At 37.4% G+C, this 23,762-nt stretch overlaps 1 protein-coding gene and 1 long non-coding RNA gene across 2 annotated transcripts; one reads left to right on the plus strand and one right to left on the minus strand.

Moving 5' to 3' along the window:
* Positions 1-4,719: 4,719 nt before the first annotated feature.
* LOC104232472 (protein ROOT HAIR DEFECTIVE 3-like) lies at positions 4,720-19,786 on the minus strand. Its single transcript, XM_070160082.1, has 22 exons — positions 19,627-19,786; positions 19,350-19,416; positions 19,169-19,271; positions 18,544-18,614; positions 18,381-18,444; positions 18,249-18,314; positions 18,080-18,127; positions 17,934-17,996; positions 17,785-17,841; positions 17,446-17,604; positions 17,293-17,361; positions 17,092-17,183; positions 12,529-12,607; positions 11,665-11,830; positions 11,021-11,145; positions 10,465-10,727; positions 10,273-10,369; positions 10,026-10,181; positions 6,739-6,843; positions 6,189-6,283; positions 5,603-5,699; positions 4,720-4,978 (listed from the first exon to the last, which is right to left on the minus strand). Exons 1-22 carry the CDS (start codon positions 19,784-19,786, stop codon positions 4,793-4,795), a joined length of 2,388 nt encoding a protein of 795 aa, XP_070016183.1. The 3' UTR covers positions 4,720-4,792.
* Positions 4,867-9,671, plus strand: LOC138880319 (uncharacterized). Its single transcript, XR_011402865.1, has 2 exons — positions 4,867-5,003; positions 9,354-9,671. It is a non-coding gene; the product is annotated as an uncharacterized lncRNA (long non-coding RNA).
* Positions 19,787-23,762: the final 3,976 nt, after the last annotated feature.

The following is a 23,762-nucleotide window of genomic DNA, read 5'->3' on the forward strand; positions in this document are numbered from 1 at the left end:
ATTCACGGGAATATTTCTTTTCCTCTTTTTGATAGTTTATTTTATTAAAAGAATGGTTAAATTTATAAGTATTACATTAGTGTTTATAAGTAGCATCCTCCTAGGGGGTTGCTACACGGATCGAACCTCATCGTTGGCGGCCACTTTACCTTCGTTCTGAGTTTCTCCAGGGCATAGATTATTTCTGTAGGTGACACACAAAAATTGTGAGCAGACAGTAAGGGGGCATGCCTCTTTCATTCTGGTGAGTCCCCGTCCTCGGCTTAGACGGGCCATCATCATAGAAGAAGGAAGACCGGGAAGGGGGGAGGATGACGTATGGTTGACGTCGCTCCCTGTTTGGTTGTGAGACCAGGTGATCCCTCCTATGTTATCTCTACATTCTTTCCTGGGCTCGTCTTGTACCGAGATGAGCCGTTGGGTTAGTCTATTGAGGTCGTCATTATCTGATCGTACTTCGACACAGTAAGCATTGTGGATTTTATCCCAAGTGGTTAGAGGATACTTCATCAAACGGTTCAACAATTTTTTGGTTTCTCTTGAACCCTCTCTACTCAACCCGTTCTGAAACACTACGACTGCCATCCCTTAGGAGACGTTTGGTAGGGTCATCCTTACCTTGTCGAATCGGGCTAGGAAGTCCCTCAGTCCTGCTCCCAAGGAATGTTTGATGACGAGAATGTCATTTACTCTTGTTTCGGCTTTGTTGGCCCCAGCATGCGCCATTACAAACTTATCTGCCATTTCTTCGAAGGTTTCTGTAGAGCGGGCTGGTAGCTGTGAATACCATGTTAATGCCCCTCCCATGAGGGTTTCGCCAATTTTTTCAGCAGAATAAAGGACACTTGTTCTTTTGTGAGTTCGTTGCCCTTCACGGAGGTAACGTAATGAGTCACGTGATCTTCGGAGTCAGTCTTTACGCCATATATCCTGAGATATGGTGGAATTTTAAAGGTCTTTGGTATGGCATGTGGGGATGCTTCCTCGCTGTATGGCTGCTCTATGAATCTGTCGGCATCCCTCTTTTGCAGTAGCTTAGAGGCGCCCGGTATCTTATCAACTCGTTCTTTGTGTTCTTTCATTTGATCTCTGAACATTTTGTTTTCGTTCTTCATTTCTTCCGTCCTCTTTAGAATAGTGGCGAGGACGTTGTCATCTGCATTGTTAGTAATATTGTGAGTTATACCTAGTGTTGGAGGGTCTGGTTGGTCGCCCTGCTTGTCTGCTCATTGCACGGTGTGGGATCTTGTGGTCTTCATGGTCGTGCATGGAGTAGGTTTTTTGAGCATGCTAACTAGTGTATCGGTCAACCACGCTTCGAGGAGCTTTTTCATGGCCAATGGCGTCCTTTCTCCTGTAGACGTGAAGACCCCTTTTCCATTTGGTTTTGTTATGCCATAATGGAGGGGAGCGACCTCTCGCGCCTGGGGGAGGCAGTGGGTGTCGCGTCATCGCCCAGCATTTCACAGCTCTCATTGATAACGTTCATGAGGTTGCCAGGGAAGTCACCTACCACTTTAGTCTTATCTCCTTGGTTACCTGCTATGTAAGTATCTGTACGTGTAAAGAAAGAGAAAAACTTTGTGGTTCGTTAGGTTAGCTACTCACATGAGTTGTAGATCTAAAGGAAAATAAAAAATTAGCTAAGAATTCCCTACATACGGCGCCAAACTGTTTGATCCAAAAAACTAGATCCGGGTTCAACTAATTAGATTTAAATAAAGTATAGTCAATCTTAGTTAATATTAATATCCAAAAGACAATATGACTGATTTGTAATAAAATAATACGTATGTGTTAGGTCGGGTGGAAATAAATGTGAACAATGTCTACAATATTTAATGGCTCAAAGGGAGTGAGATAACATTAACTAACAATAAATAGCAATGGATGATATTTATTTAAATAAGAACGTATGAGTCACCCGAAAAGGGGTAAGATCCGTTGATATTCCTTTTGACAATGATGAATGATTGATAAGCCTTCGAACACTCAGGTTGTTCTTGGATCAACTGGAAAAGTTAGACAAGAATCTTAGTAAAATGGTATATTTCGTATGTTTGCAATAGGGTCAAATTCTCTCAATAAAGTCAATGTCTTCTCTTACAAGTGAATATCTTCTATCACCTATCATTGCGTCTCTTTCTATTTATAGGGAACATATTCCTAAAATCCCTAATAGTACTGGTACAGAGATATCCACTAGAATATTCTCTTTTGTGTCTTATCTTAAAATTAGTCATTATAACTCTGTTTAAGATGCTCGACCTTGACCTTGATCTATGACGACTTTACGAACTTGATCTTCACTGACTCCTCGATCGCACCCTTCATCGCCTCAAGGATACTTCGACCTAGGGCAGATTTTTGTTGAAATCTTACTGATATCACGTGGCGGCCGATGAAGGCTACCATGATGATGACGTGGCTTGCCTATATCAAAAGATATTTTTTGGCCCATACATGTTGATCATCTCTTACTTGTTATGAATTTATATTTTCAATAATGTTTGAACTATTAATTTCAAAGTTATAAGAAAATGTTTAAATAAACTTTTCATGTTTAGCAAAGAAAAGCAATGGTTATTACTTCTAGTTCAATTAACTTATATTCTAATGTACCTCAATTAAGATTTTCTCTCAAAATTGTACTTTCTTTTGGATAATGAATTAATGATACTAAATTTGTTTTGGTTTTCATTTAAGGCCAAATACATCGACAATCCCTTAAAGTTTTTCACACTTTTCACTGAGATACTTCATTTTAAGTATGTTCCTTTACTTTTACCGTATCATTCAGACACAATATGATAACAGGCAAAGTAAGTGTCTCTCACATTTTTCAAGCGCGTGAAAATGATCTGAAAAACAAACCTTTCATACTTGCCGAAAAATGAATATTTTTGATGAAAAAAATTTTCAGTGAAAATTTCTTTTAAATTTTTAGATCTTCCAAAAACTCTTCAGATCCAAAAAGCTTTGCGGTGAGACCTAATGGGTCGCAGGAGAATTTTGTCGGCACCAATTTATTCCGGCTAGGCAATGTTGAGAATATGCTTAACTTGTTGGTGCACTGGATAAACAAACTAAGACCCAAAAATTTGTTCCTATTGCAGCAACATTAACAAGAAAATTTGCTCAAAGGTTGTTTTTGATTGATTTGTCATTAAGAAAAAGGTATTTTTGGTTCCTCTTATGTTGTGATGGGCAAGGTTTCGCGTGAAGATTTGACGCCGATAGGCGGTGATCCGCGACAACAGCCATGGCGTTATCGGCTTCTCTTTGCCCCATTTTACACAGATATGAGCCTCAAGGATTTTCAGTAAAGGATGGTCGGCCCTCTCTGTCATGTCCATGATTTTTCCATTATTAAAACCAATAATTTTTTGAGAAAAGAAGAACAATAAAAGGAAAATATTGAACCATCTCGGCAGCACTCCTTTATCTCTGTAAAAGGGGGCTATTGTGCTCTTTCTCTTTCTGCTGTTACAACAACTAATTTGCACAAATAGCTGATTTTCTTCGCTAGAAATTTTTTTCTCCAATCATTTTGGTTCCAAACTCTCAGTAGTTTTAACCTAAAATGGAAGAATGAAGAAAAAGAAGAAAAAAAAGTTAAATTTCTGGAGGAGAAGAAAGAGCTGGAAAAGTAATGGCCGGACATTGATTTTTACACTGAGGAGGAATCGTTGGGGAAGATGACTCGTTTTTTTAATTTGATTAAGTTAAATCCACATGTCCTCGTCTTATTCGTTATTGTGGTGTGTGAATTACATGCACCTTTTGTGGTTGGCTGCTTACGAATTTTGTGTCTAAACGATACAGTAAAGGCCTGGTTAAAGTATTTAAATGGAACAAAGTTAAAATAAAATGTCTAAATAAAAAATGTGGACAACTTTAAGGGTCTGTCAATGTATTTGGCCTTCATTTAAAGTACACTAATAATACCTAATCACATGTAAATCATGCAAGTGAAGTGGGACCTTAAGCATAGCAGGGGCAAACAAATTTAATTCACAAAAGGGTATCGATTAGCAAGAACGGTAAAAAGTTGTCACATCGCCCCCCCACTGTTTCTAAAGAAAGAAAAAAAGAAAAGGAGGAATGTATATCTTTAGCAGCTTCCTAAAATATTAGCCGACAATATATATATTTTTTGTATATAGTTATACACTTTTCGACTAGTGAATGCAATTAGTTTCAGCCGACCGACGATTTTACATTTTGGCCAAAGGAAAAAAAGAAAAAGAATCTCAAAATTGAAATACAAGTTACATAGTCTTCCTCTTCCATATAAATTACAAAACCAGAAAAAGATAATACCATCTATTAAATACATTATATATCTTCCATCAATAAGTTATAGGTTCTTGAAAGATAAAATTGGTGGCAAACAAGAAAAAAAAAACATGGAGGCTACTCTTAGTTTACCCCACAACTATAAACCATATCTCAGTATATATGTCCTACACAAAAATCAACTCTTTCCATTTTTCTGATTGTTCACATGCTTTCTTTTGAAAGAGAAAGCCATCAAGCAGATGTGCACCACAAAACATCCTATAAACATAAAAAGTTGTTGCCACAAATAAGAAGAATGGCGGTATAAGCATGACTTACTTCCAGTGGTAGATCCAGAATTTAGATGTTGTGAGTTCTACATAATTCTATCGATATTTGCTTTTCGTGCATATATATAAAAATCAACCCACTTAGGTTCAGTCGAACCAACGAACCTTTTGTTGGATCCACCACTGCTTACTTCATTTTGTCATGCATTAAGGGGCTTAGATTATTCCCCTCTATTTTCTGAAGTCACTTCAGATGAAGCAATTGTACCGTGGAAGCTCTTTGATGCAGGAGTAGGATTATGTTGAGGTTCATTATTCACCTTCCTTTGGCCTGCCTCAGCTAGTCGTCTAAGAAGATTCGTGACTGTAGGAAGGAACTTTGTGGATAAAGAGAGAAGTCCAGGAAGCTGTCAACACATGTGTCAAGATCAGGTAACAGATAGATTGTTATTTTGAAAGTTCTCATCATTGTAATGGAAGAAATGAAGTGCAGCAATCATACTTATATCCCATCCGTTTGTATTGCTTCATGTATAGACCCCTTTTGTCCAGGTCTAAACAGTTAACTCTAAAAATGTTACAGAAAAGAAAGGAAGGTACAAATGTGTTTCATCTTAGCAGACTAGATTAGGAAATAACTCCTGAAAGCCCACATAAAACATTCCAAAGATTATGATGAATCGAAACGCCATTGAAAGGTTAAAACGTATTTGTGTTGGCGATTTTAGCTTTGCATGAACTTTTACAAGAACAACAACAACCCAATATAATCCCACAAGTAAGGTATGGGGAGGATAGTATGTATGTAGACCTTATGGGCAGAGAGGTTGTTTCCAATAGACCCTCGGCTCAACAGAATTCTAGAGAGTTGCAAAAGAAAATGGTAGGAAGTGTCATACTTTAGGACAATGGAGGAAGTTTAACAACAATATCTTATGAATGAGCAAAGACCAACAGTTCATACAGTTATTTGGTCAAATGCTTCTAATGCAACAAAACTGAAATTTTAACAAATCATATTCAACACTTACAGCGCCATTGCGGAATTCGCCCGAGATGTCCAGTTGCACCCAGAGGGCTTTCACTAGTAGAAAGGCAACAAATATGACTCCCAAATACAAAGGATTTCTGAAAAGAGTAAAAAACCAATGTGACATATGTGATTACGGTGGATACATGCTATCATCAAGTGGATATAAAAGCCTCTATTCGTCAAAAGGGGTATCATGACTAACAACAACAATAACAACCCAGTGAAATCCCACACGTGGGGTCTGGAGAGGGTAGTGTATACGCAAACCTTATCCCTACCCCGGAAGATAGAGAGGTTGTTTCCAATAGACCCTCGGCTAGGGGGTATCATGACTAAGAGTATCAAAAATACTCCAAGAGAATGAAACAAAATGGATAGAGAAATGTTGACCCAATTCTAACAAGAAATTGAGAGGTGGTCATTAGTGGGGAGGTTGGATTATGACCTGCTATTGAACATATATTTGACCCAACTCATGTTTACCCAAGCAAATATTAAACGAGTTGGTTACAGCCATACTTTTTAAAACTGTTTTGACTCGCGCAATCCAAACCCACTCATGATCCATAAGTAGGAAATGGTACCTCAACAGTGTCATGAATTCATTGAACCCCAGAATAAGCAACGCGACAACTGCCCATGGAGGTGGCAGCCAATTGTTATTTCTCCTGCTAGCCTCCTAAAGTTAAAAAAAAACTGATGGTCAGAAGCTAACAAAGGAGTCTACAAATATTACAACCCTGAAGAGAAATTTTTTGTCCTGATGGATATATCAAATAGAGATGTCACGGCAGATGTTAAGAAAAAGTGCTATGTTAACATACAATTAAAAGGCTCAGAGAATCGTTGGAATCAAATTATAGAGCTACAGATTAACGTGAATCATACCTTTAAATTTGTCTGATTCAAAGGTACTGAAAAGTGTTGTCAAAGGTGAAAATCATAAAAGAAGAACCAAGGTTGATTGGGACTTTAAGTGCAAAGTGCAATTAACGTGTGAGCTTTAGTTAAGAAGGTGCAAAATTAATAATATATAAAATATTACTATATGTCTGTCCGTTCGTAAAAATTAAATATACAAGGAATGAAGTCCTAAAAAGCACAAAGTTATGTGCAAGATGTAAGATAACGTGCCTGAGCAGCAATGGCTTGTGTAACAATGTATTCAGTCTCAGTGTTAAATTGCTTCCACAACGACTTGCATTGGATAGGTGTGATCAAAGTTTTTGATGCAGAGACCTGCAATGAAAAGTTAATCAAAAAAGATGACAGATATGACAGGTCAAATATGGAAAAAGAAAAAAAAAGGTTACTCAATAAATGTGTAAGTTCAAGAGATGAACTTTTACATCCAACTTTCTAATCATGAAGGTCTAAATATGTGACGACCCGACCGGTCGTCTTAAGAATTAACGCCTCGATCCCCTATTAACTGCTTTCCCCGTGTATATTTCTGCTATTTTGATTTGTCGGGATGTTCGGTTTTGAGTCTCGGACAGTTTTGGGGTACTTAGTCCCTAAATGAGAGCCAAGTGTTGGAAATTTGACCGTAGTCGGAACAGTGTGAAGACGACCTCGGAATAGAATTCTGATGGTTCCGTTAGCTCCGTTGGGTGATTTCGGGCTTAGGGGCGTGTTCGAATTGTGTTTTGGAGGTCTGTAGCTAATTTAGGCTTGAAATGCCAAAAGGTCGAATTTTGAAGTTTCCGGTTCGATAGTGAGATTTTGATCTGAGGGTCGGAATGGAATTCCGGAAGTTGGAGTAGCTTCGTAGTGTTGAATGTGACGTGTGTGCAAAATTTCAGGTCATTCGGACGAGGTTTGATAGACTTTTTGATCGAAAGCGTATTTTTAGAGTTTTGGAGTTCTTAGGCTTGAATTCGTGGTTGATTCGTCGTTTCGGTGTTGTTTTAGGTGTTTTAAGGATTGGTATAAGTTTGGACAGGGGTATTGGACTTGTTGGTGCTTTTGGTTGAGGTCTCGGGGGCCTCGGGATGATTTCGGGTGGTTAACGGGAAGTTGGAAAGTTGGAAATTGCAGCTGAAGTCTATGGGCTGCTGTCATAACCAAATCTGCAGTTGGTAGGCTGCAGATGCGACTACCGCAGATGCGGAGTTGAGCCGCAGGAGCGGCTAAGAGAAATTTGAGCAGGGACGCAGAAGCAATAGGATTACCGCACCTACGGGACCGCAGATGCGGCATCTGGGTCGCAGGTGCGGAGATGGAACTTTAAGTGAGAACCGCAGAAGCGGTATCGCAAATGCGATGGGTGGATCGCAGATGCGGGATTTGCTGGGCAGAACATATAAATAGTTGCCTTCACGAATTTGAGCTATTCTTTCACCATTTTCATCCGGGAAGTAGCTTTTGGGGAGGTTTTTGAGAGGGAATTCATGGAAACTTCGAGGAGGTAAGATTCTTGGAACCTAAACTCGTTATTGAGGTGATTTTTATCATTATAAACATAAAAATTTAAGGAAAATCAGTGGTAAATTTGGGGGTTAGGGCTTGACTAATTAGAGACCTTTGAGTGATGATTTGAGGGACCATTTGAGGTCCGATTTTGGTACTTTTGGTATGACTGAACTCGTGAGAGTGTGAGGATTCTGGAAATGTAAATTTTACCTGATTCCGAGACGTGGGCCCGAGGGGCGTTTTGGTCATTTTACTTAATTTCGCGTATTAGCTTAGAATTTCTTTGTAGAATCAGTTACTTGAAGTGCTATTTACATTATGAAATTGAATTGAATAGATTTGGTCCATTTGGAGTCAAGTACATGTGGTAAGAACGTGGTTTCGAGTTGATTTTGAGCCAGTTCGAGGTAAGTGGCTTGCCTAACCTTTGTGTGGGGGACCTTCCCCTTAGGATTTGGTATTATTGTTAATTGAAATGCCTTGTACGTGAGGTGACGAGTGCGTACTTGTGCTAATTGTTGAAAATCCGGTTTTCATTAAGTAATTACTAGTATGTTTCCTTCCCTGTTTATATTACTTGCACTTTAAGCCTGTAGTTAGCGTAGGAAAGCATGTCTAAGTGATTTAATTGCTTTATTTGCTCAAACTGCTTTACCTGAATTCTGTGCAGCATGCTAGACTAGAATTACTTGTTTGCCTTAATATGAAATTGATATTTGCTGAATATTTTCCTATTACTGATGTGTATTTATATTGGGACTACGGATGTGGGATTCCGGTAGATCCCCCTTGTCTGTTTAATTGGGACTACGGATGTGGGATTCCGGTAAATCCCCTTGCACAGTTATATGGAACTACGGGACTGCACCCGGTAGATTCCCCCAGTACTGGGTATTTATATTTGGGACTACGGATCGGGATTCCGATAGATCCCCGCGCACTGATAGTTGGACTACGGGACGGGATCCCGGGAGATCCTTCAGATATATATGATGGACTATGGGACGGCATTCCTGGAGATCCACTGGATAGATGTAATTGGGACTACAGGACAGTATCCTGGAAGGTACTCCCATTGTTATCTCTGTGTTGAGTTGTATTTCCTTTCTGTGATTATTTGTCTCTGTTCTAGTTGCTGTTGTTCTTTTTATTCTATGTTATTTCTTACTGTTGCACTTAATTATACTGTCTTATTCTACACTGTTAGGCCTTATATTTTATTTAACATCAGTAGGGCCCTGATCTTCCTCGTCACTACCCGACCGAGGTTAGGCTTCGCACTTACTGAGTACCGTTGTACTCATGCCCTTTCTGCGCATGTTTTTCATGTGCAGATCCAGGTATTGACTCACTCCTATCATTCTTGAGGCGAGGCGACTGTTTCAGAGACTTCGAGGTATATCTGTCGCGTCCGCAGACCGAGGAGTCCCTTTCCATTCTATCTTGTAGTGATAGCCTTTCTATTTTCTTCTGTTGATGTAGACATTCTGGAGTTAGAGCATTTTTATTATATTCGTAGCTTGTGATTCATGGGTTTCCGGGTTTTGGGAAAGTGTATTGGTTTTAAGAGTTAATATTGTGTATGCCGAGCGGCACTTTTAAACGTTGTTTTATTACTCTATTTTTATTTTAAATTGTTTTCTTTCTGCAAATTTGGTTTATCTTCCGCATCTTAGGCTTACCTAGTCGTAGAGACTAGGTGCCGTCACGATGGTTCACGGAGGGCAAACCGGGGTCGTGACAAAATACCAAAATGAGAAAGGTAAATAAATGCAAATGTTAGACTAAGCGGCATGATTAACATAGAAGGGTATATATAGTACTGCACTGATAAAAATTGATAATTTAATTGAGATGGTTCAAAGAAAATATTCACATTTTATGAACTCTATTAAATCACTTTGGACAAAACTTGAACAAATCTTGCTTCTCCTTTTTCTTTGATCATGCTTATCTTCTTGTAATTAACTTCTAAGACATACCATCTTATCAACTAAGCGAGTTACCTCATTCCAAGTGCTAGAAGCCAGAGGATCCAGAGATGCAATGCCTTTTTTGGTTGAAGCACCTCCATCCGAAAGAGCAACAGCGAGTGTATTCTCTATGCTATCACGTTCATCTTCCAAACGAATTGCAGCCATAACTGACAGGAGCTTCAGAGACTGAGGAGCGCATTAAAAGGACAGAGATTTATGTGATATTCAAACCTTAAACAGACAACCGAAAAAGAAAAATTAATTCAGTCAGTCATACAGCTGATCTGGCAGTTTTGGTAATAGCTCGAATATTTTCCTTTCCAGTCCAAACTCGTGGCATTGAATCAGAATCATAGCTAAATAACATTGAAAACCTGTCAACGAATTTCAGGTCAGTAGAATATGGAGTATTATATATCTAAAATATTACCATGTAAGAACTTCTGAACAAGATAACCAATATCACTACCTGTCCTTCATACGAATCAAAACCCTTCCAGCCTCTTCCTTCGCCTTTACTTCAACCACTCCACGTGCATAATCCTTCAATCTCAAAACCATATTTTCCCTTGTTTGTTCATCCATTTCAAAACCAGAAAGTGAAGCCGAAAACCCAGCGAGTGCTGTGTCAGTCTCACGCTGAAGCAGTTTTCTTATTGCTGGCCATGTATCATCAGCAGCTCCATCTAAAAGACCCTCCACAGGTCCAGCTAAAGCATCATTTAATTTGGTCTAGACAAAAAATCGAGAAACTTCAGTGCCAGTATAACTACATTTAAAGATACGGTCAATCTCAAAAGATCCAATTATAACAAGGAAAAATTTATTGACATTATGAATGTTGTAAGAGCCGTTCAGCTGTCAGGTGACAATGTTTTGTCATGTTGAACTTTTATTCCAACAAATGCCAGATTATTTGGATCTCAAAATCCTAGTATCTAACACTAGCCAATGATAAACCAAGTTTGAATAATTTTTGATACGTACTACAAAAGGACTAAAATATATGGTCACTAACATCGTACCTCGTAAAGAGTAGTAACTTCAGCCAGCTTGGCAGTACGAATTTCAGCAATATGAGCATCTATATCACGCTTGAGCTTATCCCTAACTCTGGATGAGTCCCATTTTGCTTGATCAATAACAGCATCTGCAAAATAATGTATCAGCCTACAAGTTTCAAAGAGCAATCTGCTGGGACTAAGCTCAACATTTTACGCTCAGCACAATTTATCAGTCACCAATGCTTTGTCTTACTCCACTTTGTTGATGCAATTGTTGAGTGTATATAAATAAAGTCCCACATGAAAAGTAGAAAAGAAAAATAAGCTACTTATAAGGAGTTGGATACTCTTAATGTTGTGAGGACTTTTGGGGAAAAAACTGTGCAGGCTTGGCCCAAAACGGATAATATCACACCATGTTAAGAGTATTTTTGGGCCTTTTTAGCCCAACAGCGATGTTCAGCAAGATATTTAGAAGAAAAATTGTAATGAACACTATCTGCTAAAGATTTGTCAGTTTTGCAAGTTTATCATATAGCAACAGCGGCTGTAATTTTATATCACACCCCTGGTAAACATGATCAGTAATGACAGTTAATATGATCTTATCTCACGAATAGATTAAATCGAGTGGGGTTACAGAAATGGCAGGTTATATCCTGTACCTGCGCATTCTTCATCAAACTGGGACATAAAAGACACAGTGCACTCATGAGCGGCCATTGCAAACCCTATACCTCCCTTCAGTTCCTTATCAAATGCTTCTTTGAATCTTTCCAAAGTATCAGATCGTATGCGTCCCAGCATAGATTGGTAGGCTGGTTGGACAAGCTACAACAGAATCATCACCGTAGCTGCATGAGAATCTTTATTGTATAGGTATAATAACACGTAGTTGGTACATCGTTCTAAGGGATAAACTCCAGTATCAATATACAACCACCACCACTACACAACTTAGATACCTCAGTAGAAAGTACATATACTATCAAAGTCTGTCATCAGGATTTCTTAGTTTAGTCTCTAAATTCAGTACTTTAATGAAAAAAAAAATTCTCTCCATTTCAGACATTCATATCAACACAGTGATATTCGAATGCAGAAAATGACAGAAAATTGTTAGGAATGCAGATGAAACTCATGGAAGAGTTTTAAAACTTTGATGCGAAGTTTTCTCTATCAAACTAACTTTCTACCATGGTTTTGCTATGTTTTCCACTTCTATAACACAAGTCAAGATGATTATCTTAAATGTGCCTAGTCAAACACCTTCATATAAACTTAATGTAGGTAGTATAAATTTTTCTACTGGGGAGGGAAAATGAAATGAGATCAGCAGTTCAGGGGGTAACTACTAAATTAGCACTGAATTCGTTGGGTCTAGGAAGTCCTAGTAGCTGGCATCAAACGAAAGGAATCCACCAAGTTTTATTGGTCAAATAATCAAAGGTAGAAAAGTGAATTCAGCTATATACAAAGGTGTATACACGGAAACAATTTTAAGGGAGAGCATTGTCTAGCTAACTAACCTGAAGCAATTTCTCTTCCAACTGCTTTCGTTTTGTAGATCTCACTCCTTCATCAAAGAATGTAGCCTCTGCATCATATCTGAAAAGAGAAAAATCTTATAGCCCAAGTACGTATGTGCTTATTATTGACAACATGCATACAAGTTCATAACATGCATTAAGTAGTTAGTCATGTATAGTATCCCACATCGGGAAGTAGATACCTATTATTATGTAATCACTGTATATAAATAGGCATTGTACAACACTTTAATTAATTAATAAGATATTTCTCCCGTGCATTCTCACATGGTATCAGAGCAACCGTGAGAAATTTATCGCTGTGCATAAATTCTAGCAATTCCGGGAAGAGAAAACAGTCAACCGGAAGCCCTTTTTGCGGCAAAAACAAGTTTGTCCGCAAGAACCATACTATCTGTCAGTGTTGTGCAAAAACCAGCACCACCAGGAAGTAGATCAAAGCTCGGCAACCAACCCTCACAAAGATCTCCGGCAGAAAATGACCCACGCGCCCTCACGTGCCGCCGGAAGAAGTTTTCCGGCGAAGCTTCGACGTCCACGCTTTCTTCAGAACAATCTCTTCTCCTCGCGAATCCGAGCCTACCCATCCAATTAAAATCAAATTTCGACCATTTTTATATTTTTCCGGCGTGAACAATGAGTTTTCCGGCGAGAACAGTAATCCATAGAAAATTTTTGCTTTTTCCGGCGTAATATTATAATGGCCTTCGTATCAGAAGCCTTTAACTCACAATCCGTTGGATCCAACGCATTGAATCCAATCCATATGGTTTCTTTACTGGATTATATGGAGTTCCTTAAGTACAAAGCATGTAAACAGACACATCTTCAGGGATAGCTTCCGTTGTTCAAACAGATAGTAGCGTGACTTGTGTCTCTCAATCTTCAACCTCCGAGTCTTGGGTCATTGATTCAAGTGCATCTGATCATATTTCTGGTAATAAATCTCTTTTCACTACTATTTTATGTTTTTAATCTCTCCCAACAGTCACAATGGCAAACGGGTCTCAAACCAGGGCAACTGGAATAGGTCAAGCAAGTCCGCTTCCTTCCTTACCTTTAGATTCAGTTCTTTATGTTCCCGGTAGTCCCTTTAATCTCATAGCCGTTGGTCACTTAGCCAAATCACTTAAAAGCTCTTATTTCTTGATGAGCTTGTTTTTATATAGGAACGCAGTACAGGGCATATCATTGGTACCGGGCGTGAATCAGATGGACTTTATTACCTTATCCTTGCAAAATCACATGGACTCATATCTTGTCTTCCTTCGACAACTTCTCCTATTATCGATTCACCAGATTTATTACATACAAGGTTGGGGCATCCCAGTTTGTCAAAACTTCAGAGAATGATACCTGGTTTATCCACTCTAGAGTATGAGTCATGTCAGCACGGTAAGCATACCAGCTCCCATTTCCCTCGGCGTCTTGATAATCGAGCAGAGTCACCTTTTATTTTAGTCCATTCGGATGTTTGGGGTTCTCGTCAGGTCAGTTTTACCTTGGGATTCCGCTACTTTGCCAGTTTCATTGATGATTATTCCAGGTGCACTTGGATATTTTTGATGAAAAATCGATCTGAGTTGTTTTCTATTTTCCAGACCTTCCACGTTGAAATTCAAATCAATTTGGGGTTTCTATCCGCACACTTCGTAGTGATAATGCCCTAGAGTATTTGTCTTCCCCATTTCAGCAGTTTGTGAACTCTCATAGGATTATTCATCAAACATCTTGTCCTACACATCTCAACAAAATGGGGTAGCTGAAAGAAAAAATAGACATCTTATTGAAACTGCTCATACCCTACTCATACAATCTCATGTTCCGTTGCGTTTTTAGGGGGGATGCAGTTCTTACATCTTGCTATCTTATTAATCGTATGTCATCTTCAGCAACCCAGAATCAAGTTCCATTCGCTGTCCTGTTTCCCCACTTACCTTTGTTCTCTCTTCCACCCCGTGTCTTTGGAAGCACGTGTTTTATTCATAACCTTACTCCAGGAAAACATAAGTTAGTTCCTCGTGCTCTTAAGTGCGTATTTCTGGGTTACTCGAGAACGCAAAAGGGATATCGATGTTATTCTCCTGACCTCCAGCGGTACATTATGTCTACTGATGTTAAATTCTTTGAAACCCAATCATACTTCACATGTCCCGGTAATCACTTAGATATTTCTAAGATGCTACCAATTTCATCTTTTGGATATTCAGTCACTATCTCCCATTCATCATCCTCTACAACACCAACTCCCCACCACCTATAGCTCCAGTTCCACCACTTATAGCTCAAGTTCCACCACCCAGTCCAGTTTCACCACCTACAGCTCCACCACCTAGTCCAGTTTAACCTTCTGCAGCTCCACCACTCTTGACTTATCATCGTCGTCCACGTCTAGCATCAAGCCTAGGTGATTCACGTCCTGCATCAGATTTTGCACCTACTGCGGACTTGTCTCCTCTTAGTCAACCAATTGCACTCAGCAAAGGTATACGATCCACACTTAATCCTAATCTCCATTATGTCGGTTTAAGTTATCATCGTCTATCATTACCTCATTATGCTTTTATATCATCTTTGTCCATTGTTTCTATCCCAAAGTCTACAGGTGAGGCATTATCTCATCCAGGATGGCGACAAGCTATGATTGACGAGATGTCTGCTTTACATGCGAGTGGTACTTGGGAGCTTGTTCCACTGTTGGTTGTCATTGGGTTTATGCCGTCAAAGTCGGCCCGGATGGCCAGGTTGATCGGCTTAAGGCTCGTCTTGTTGCAAAAGGATACACTCAAATTTTTGGACTTGATTATAGTGACACTTTCTCTCCCGTGGCTAAAGTAGTATTTGTTCGTCTCTTTTTGTCCATGGTTGTTGTACGTCATTGGCCTCTTTATCAGTTAGACATTAAGAATGCTTTTCTCCACGGTGATCTTGAGGAAGAAGTTTATATGGAGCAACACCTGGTTTTGTTGCTCAGGGGAAGTCTAGTGGTCTTGTATGCCGATTGCGCAGGTCACTATATGGTTTGAAACAGTCCCCTCGAGCTTGGTTTGGTAAGATCAGCACAGTTAATCAGGAGTTCGGCATGACTCGTAGTGAAGCTGATCACTTTGTGTTTTTATCAGCATCCGGCTCCTAATCTGTGTATTTGTTTGGTGGTTTATGTTAATGATATTGTTATTACTGGCAATGATCAGGATGGTATTACTAATCTGAAGCAACATCTCTTTCAGCACTTCCGAACTAAGGATCTGGCAGATTGAAGTATTTTCTAGGTATTGAGGTCGCTCCGTCTAGCTCAGGTATTGTTATTTCACAGCGAAAGTATGCCTTAGACATTCTTGAGGAGATTGGAATGATGGGCTGCAGACCTGTTGACACTTCTATGGATCCGATTGCTAAGCTCCTGCTTGGACAGGGGGAGCTTCTTAGAGATCCTACGAGATATAGGAGGTTGGTCGGCAAATTTAATTGCCTCACAGTGACTAGACCTGACATTTCTTTTCCGATGAGTGTTGTAAGTCAGTTTATGGATTCTCCCTGTGATAGTCACTGGGATGCAGTTATTCGCATTCTTCGGTATATAAAGTCAGCTCCACGCAAAGGGTTACTTTTCGAGGATCGAGGCCACAAACAGATTGTTGGGTACACATATGCTGATTGGGCAGGATCACCTTCTGATAGACGTTCTACGTTTGAATATTGTGTTCTAGTAGGAGGTAATTTGGTCTCTTGGAAGAGCAAGAAACAGAATGTAGTTGCTCGATCTAGCGCCGAAGCCGAATATCAGGCCATGGCTATGGCAACGTGTGAGCTAGTTCGGGTCAAGCAGTTGCTCAAGGAGTTGAAGTTCGGAGAAATCATCAAGATGGAACTGGTGTGTGATATTCAAGTTGCTCTTCATATTGTGTCAAATCCAGTGTTCCATGAGAGGACTAAACACATTGAGATCGACTGTCACTTTGTCAGAGAAAAGATACTCTCAAGAGATATTGTTACAAAGTTTGTACAGTCGAATGATCAGCTAGCAGATATTTTCACTAAGTCTCTTACTGGTTCTCGTATTAGTTACATTTGTAACAAGCTCGGTACATATGATTTATATGCACCGGCTTGAGGGGGAGTGTTAAGTAGTTAGTCATGTATATTGTCCCACATCGGGAAGTAGATACCTATTATTATGTAATCACTATATATAAATACGCATTGTACAACACTTTAACTAATTGATAAGATATTTCTCCCGTGCATTCTCACAACATGTATATCAAGGAAAGAGCATAGAATTATGCCTATGTTAAGATGAATTCTGCGCAATCCAACTTTGCTTAATAGACATAAAGAACATCACCATATAGATATGCTTCACTACAGACATAAAGATACTCCTCTCAAACGTCATTTGGTATCTGATATGTAGTACAGCTACTTTGGAAGGTATAAGAAAGAAGGAGAAAGTTGAGCAAAATTGTATAGATGTATGAAAGATTTATCCATACAGCTATAAAGCATGCATACTATAATGTATGAGATAGGTGTTCTTACTCTGATAAACAAGTGTTCAAAATGGAGCTAAGCTTCTTCCCAAAGCCACCCACAGGATGAGATTGCACTGCCTCTTTTAATTGACACCATCCCTATAACAAAAGATTAATCATTACCTATAATTAAATGCCGGTGTTCAAAATTGGTCAATAAAAAAGAAAAACGAGTAATTCACTAAAAAAATTAATAAAATGCAAATACCTCATTTGCTGTGAAAGAATCATATTTTTCATGGGCAATTTCTTCACAGCGTACGGTAGCTACCATAACCTGCACTTAGAGTACAACAAGCACATCAATGAGGATATAGATGATAAACTGAAACTTCACTTGAGCAGATTCCGGGGACGTAACCTTATGGGCAGGGAGGTCAAGGTCCCTGTTCTCCTTTATAACCTCCCACATATGCTGTGCACTAAACGAAAAACCAGAAGCAGGAACAACTCCCCGCCTATCTCCAGCAAGACCCCCAGGTGCAATAGAATGAAAGAATTGTTGTCTTAGACTAGCCACCTTTACAAGGATAACAAGCATAAACATAATATAAACCCAAAGCTCACTAAACAAAAGAGTTGATTATTTGAGTATGTCGGAAAACACTATACGTCAAAGTAAACAGATTTAAAATAATAAGAGAGAGAGAGAGAGAGAATAAAACGATCAACGAAGTTCAAGTAATTGATTTGTCTCTACCTGCTCTTTAAATTGCTCTTCCTTCTCTTCATAACTAGAAAGTGCAACAACCTCAACCTGGACACATATCGATCAATATCATTACATGCATATGTTAGAGAAAACCAGCTAATAAGAAGGCTACATAGATCTTAACTTAAGAGACTTACATTAAAAAATTCACTTAAAGGTGTTTCCTCATGAGCTTGCGGCTTTGGGACGGAATCCCATATCTACAGTCCAAGGGAATCGAATAAGAACCAAATAATTGAGTCTACAATAATATGTATATTATGAAGAAACATGCACATGGTACCTTCTGAATATCTTCCCTTAGAACAGGCTCCAAATTTTCAAGCGGAGTCTATCAAATATTATGGGAAATTCAAAAAGTTAGGCAATCTTCTCAACAAGATCTGCAGATATAATCAATGTCGGAATATCTTCAACTGGGGAAACCACACAAGAGAGAAGAAGGAACCTACCCTTGTTTTATCGCGTATAACAAACATCAATGTCGTTTTACGTGGACTAAATAACCGCATCATAACCTGTTAAGATTAATCATTTTAAAAACAATACCAAATATTCAGACAAGACAACACTTTGTATTGTACCTGAAAAACAGTCTTCAGAAGAGGCTTATTAGCAGCTTGCTCACGGCCAATATCATGACACCACCTGTATTTGAAACTTTTAAACAATTTGTCCATTTTGATTCTTTTTAAGGTATCAATTTAGCTTAGGTACATGTAATTCACACACTAAAAGGGAACTTACATATTGATTAGCACTATATCAGAAACAGCAAGGGCAAATAAGGCACTTTGCTTCTCAAATGTAGTGTCATCCTAAACAAAACATCAAAATTGAATGAGGCAGGCAGCATTCAATGAACATTGGTAGCAGGAAACTTGGTGGTACAAATCAGTCAGTGAAATTTGACAATTACCAATATAATACAGCTAACAATGGATCCATAGACAGGTTGGAACACAGATATGAGTACATTAACAGAGAGATCAGGGAAGGTGGAAAGCGAAGTATCTCATAGACAAGCAAATCATGAAACTTGTTCCAAAGTTATATCAGTGAAGCATAGCAGAAGGCGGCAAAAAGGAATTAAGAAAACTATGAAGATTGTGGATACTAAATTAGATTAGATCACTTTATACAAAAAGTTGTAGGATATAATTAAATTATAAAAGCAATAAAACAAGGAAGAAATGGACAAACAGTGTTCATATTAGGATGCAATACATGTTACACATGCAGACACACCTAACACTTTGGGAGAAACACATAAGTTGTTTATATAGTCACAGGAACTAACATTCAAACCAAGCAATGGGCAAAAACGAGTATGGGAAAGTAAATCATCATCTAGAAAGTCATTTCAACAAACCTCTCCGCGCTCTCTCCCATCGGTACCCTCCAAATCCATAACAAGGGTGCACGGCTCAATCCCGACGCATCGAGCCATCCATATACCTTTTGTGGTTTGTGACCTGAAAAGAATATCAATAACGCTCGCTTTTATTAGGATACACAGAATTACTATGATAAGCTAAAACACTAATCCATACCTTCCTTTATAAGCATCCATCTCTCTAAAGTTAGTACCAAATAGATGATTTAACAGAGTACTTTTCCCTGGCATAATCTCAGTTGAAGTTTGTCAGGAAATGGCAAGCAGAATATAGCATCTAGTAAGAGTTAACTAAGATGATATATAGAGCTCAAGTGAAGCAGTAAGCGAATCCTCATTTAAGCATACAGAACAACAAGATAAATTTCCGTTAATAGATTACAAACTGGAAAATGGATGATAGCAAATTGAATTTATCTAGAAAGAATTATTACCGCTGCTTTGTGGGCCCATAATGGATACTATAGCATATGAAAGACCACAATCTGCCAGTTTAACTTCCTTTATGAAATTTTCAACTCCAGCAACATTGAAAACGCCATCCCCATCAATGAGGTGTGTGGAACAACATCCATCACTTTTATCTGAAAGCATTGATCCGTTATAACGTCAGCAAGAGCCCAACATCTAAAGATGCCTTGGATTGAACCAGCATCCTTTGTTTGGAAACAAATCAAATCCTCAGGGCATCATAATTCTTCATAGCAAGATAGAAAAGAGACCACATTTCATCCAAAAGCTGAAGGCCATAGAGTCAAGCTCTTAATGAAGGTACATCTATCCATAAATAGGAAAAACTATTATGCTGTTCTTTATCAGTTCAAACAATGCACACACTGACCCCTCTCTGAGCTCCACCACATTCTTACCAGGAGAGAAGAAGTAAAGCAACCTAAGTAAGAACACGCAAGACTCACTAATACCTGCATAACTATAACCAGCAACTAAAGGGCCCTTTATTGGTTTACCACATAAAAATTATGTCCGGCATAGAACTCTACATTGTCACTACAACATTTAGTTCCCAACATAGAAATCTACATATCTAAGGCAACGTTTGGTTACCATTTTTGTTTGTAGCGTAAGTACTACTCACATAAATTCTGGGAAAATCTATGTTGTGAGATAGAATGTGAAAGAATAAGAATAAATTTGTCCGTAATACCTAAAGAAGAGCAGCTAAAATAACAAAAAAAATAACCTTAAAAGTATCTTATCAAAAAAAAAAATCCTTAAAAGAACGACATTTGTTTTAGTATAAAAAAATAAAATCTTTAAAAAAAAAATAACAACATGACAACATTCTATATAGAAAAAGTTCTTAACAATTTTTATTTAAATTAGTTAAAGTAAAGCATGTACATGTTTACTAATTAATAAAACTAATTCTTTTGGTGTCGCAGCCCTGCATAACAATATTTGTATTATAATTAACAATTTAAGGCATAGCAATCCACATTTATCAACCCTACGTAACTAGTTTGCGAACCAAACTACCCTCAAAGCATAAGGTGATCATCTTTCCTTGTCCGGAACATAATAATAAAAAATAAAAAAAGCACCAAGAACTAAACACTCCTTAAAGTAGTTTATCCAAAGCATTCAAACAGCCGGATGAGAAAAACATGCACAAGTGCACAACAAAGAATGCATTTACATTAACTAAATCATCAAAATTAAGGTATTTCAGAATTGCGGCCCCTGTCTTAGGCAAGTTTCACAAAAGAAAATCGACAATTTGACATAAATTAATCGACCAAAATACCAAGCAATAAATAAATATTTAATCTTTATAGTTACAACACATAGCCCGAAAAAAAAAAAAAGAGCTAACCCGTGGGAAGAAAATGATAATAGCACAAGAACAATTAACTAGCATTGGATTGCATATACAGAGCAATGACAAGATCGAATTAATGGCATTGATATTAAAAGCAGAGAATTAAAATGGAGGGTTTCAGAAAACAAATTGTGAATATTTGCAAGAATAAACCGCAATAGAAATGGATCAGAACATAAAGAATAAAATAAAAAAGTTGAAGGCATACCCATTAGTGAAAACTCAAAGCTTGATCAATGCTTGTGGATTGGAATGTACAATTATATGATCGAAGCCAGTGTTGCTGTGCGATTTCTATATTTATGCAATATTTACATTAAACCAGTTATTTTAAATTTTAGCATTCACAATTTCCATGTAACCAAACAGGTGAAAAACTGGGGGGGAAAACAGATAATCTTATGAATAGGACGTGCATGGATCGGATCCCATGTCGTTTTATGAAAATCTTCCCCTTTTCCATCGGATGTTCCTACAAAGGGACACGCCAAATGTTCAAAATTAGTTAAAGAAAGGCAGAATACGATATTATTATTATTATATTCTAATATGTTATTCCAATTAAAGCTAACTTTTACCGTACATTCTATTTCTCTTCTTCCTCTCGTGAACCTATCATTTTTCTTCTTAATTTTGTTTTTTAAAAGAAAGTTTAGTGTACATCTATTTGACTATTCTCATTTACCATGTTTGTTCTCTTTACACGACACTTGTAAGCTACACCAATTTAGACGAGAAATAGAGAGAATAACGTGATATTTCAGTGAAATCGAAACAAGAAGAAGTGAGATGAAGTTGAACGGAGGAAATTTTCAGTGAGCTTTTTAGGGTACTAAGTCACCAGAGCCGATGGTCAGGTTTTTCATTTTCTGAAAATGAGTTTCAATTTGTTTTGGGGGTTAATTCTATAAGATGGAATATTTTAAGGTGTTAGAGGCAACTGTAATACATGCGTTTAATTTTTATAATAATTTTTCTCATATGGTTTACAAAGTGTCTAATTGGCACAAATGTGGTTTAATTGAAGTGCCTAATAGGAACAACTCTATGATTGTCCAAGTGATAAAAAAAGATCAAGTTTAAGGGTCCAGTCATGTATTTTGCCTAAAGAAATGTACTTCATGTACGGAGAATTTTTGTCAACGTGCCTAATTATGTTAAATTATTGTAAATTTGATTATTAACCGGATACTTACGGAGTAACTTTCACCAATTCAAATACAATAACTTTGATTATTAATTATAGGGAAACTTACACAAATATCCCAAATAAAGCTCAACTTACCAACCTCTGGTCAATAGTCATAGACTTACTAAAACTAGCCAACAAAAATTGAAAAACCAAATAATAGGGTTCTTTCTCTCAAAGAATCACATGCAGAATCACCTTCTATATTTTTAAGCGTGATTAGCAACACTAGATACAAGACGGAAAGAAAATTTCACGAATGAGGTAGCAAATAAGGTGATGAAATACAAAAATATATACAATATTCCAAAAATCTAAACAAAAAAGGAACTTTTTCAATGGGTATAGTTGAAATTCATTGAAAATATATAGATAAGTCAATATACAAAATTTGAGGAAGATTGGAGGTGATCTGGATTGGTTTTGTATCAAAATTCGTAATTAAATCGAGTTCAAAAAAGTCTTCTGCGACACATGTATCAAACATGTATCACGCATGTATCTCACACACAGGTATGCATGGATAGACATGCGATACATGATTGATACAAATATGATACATATGTGATACATAAATGATACACAGTGTGATACACATAATTTTTTTGATGTTCAGTTTTTACTTCAAATTTTCAATTCAAACCACTTTAAAACTTCACCAAATCATCCAAAACTGAGATTCAAGCTCCTTAAGTTGTGCCCAATCTATTCTAATAGCACCCACTCAAAACAAAGCAAAAATTTAATATTTTTTTATACAAATAGCTAATTGGCTAATTTGGCTAATATTAATAATATTTTATCAATTGGCCAATTTTTGTAATGAACTACTTATAAATGGACATAACTGATAATTTCCCTTAATTATATATGTGAATTCAAGAATTCGTTATCACAGTTTAATTATGATAGCTAGATTATGACATATGATCACATGATACAGGCGGAGCTAGCTTATTAGGTATGGGTTTCCCACTCATTTTTGCTTTAAACATTATATATGTGCTAGAAACTTATTAAATATATATATATATATATATATATATATATATATATTCAAATCACATAAACTCATAAATTTTAAATACTAGGTCTCTCACATATCACTAATAATCAAGATGAGTGGCCCTTCCGTTGGTGAAAAAACAATTATATTTCTTTTAACATCAAACAAATGACCATAAATACACATCTTTTCAATGTTATAGCGATTCCTTTTATAAATATCATTTTCATATTTGCCTAATTTTTTGTGGGTGAAGTTATCTAATGCATGTGCCGATAGAAAGTAACTATTATTTAACAAAATAATTGAGGTGTGTTCAAGCTGATTTTAACACTATATTATCCAGAAAAAGAGTGATCTTTTTATAACCGAAAATTTTCAAAAGGTTAGTAATTGCATCATTCAAAATTTAATTCAATAAATAATGGATCTGCTTCTCAATCCTTTTCACTTAAATATGTAGTTTTCTGACACACATCACGCTAGGATATAAAGATAATGTATTTTAAATCATAAGAGTTTTATTAAAAATCAA

The sequence above is a fragment of the Nicotiana sylvestris genome, chromosome 10 (genome assembly GCF_000393655.2).
Source record: "Nicotiana sylvestris chromosome 10, ASM39365v2, whole genome shotgun sequence".
In the NCBI taxonomy this organism is placed as follows: domain Eukaryota; kingdom Viridiplantae; phylum Streptophyta; class Magnoliopsida; order Solanales; family Solanaceae; genus Nicotiana; species Nicotiana sylvestris.

Coding starts and splice junctions, on each gene's coding strand:
- LOC104232472 (XM_070160082.1), bottom strand. CDS start 19,786: ATGCTTTCAGATAAAAGTGATGGATGTTGTTCCACACACCTCATTGAT. Junction 17,184..17,292: donor ATTCTTTCACAGCAAATGAG/GTATTTGCATTT, acceptor CTTTTGTTATAG/GGATGGTGTCAATTAAAAGA. Junction 6,844..10,025: donor CTTCTAGCACTTGGAATGAG/GTAACTCGCTTA, acceptor TTTTCATTGCAG/GTCTCTGCATCAAAAACTTT.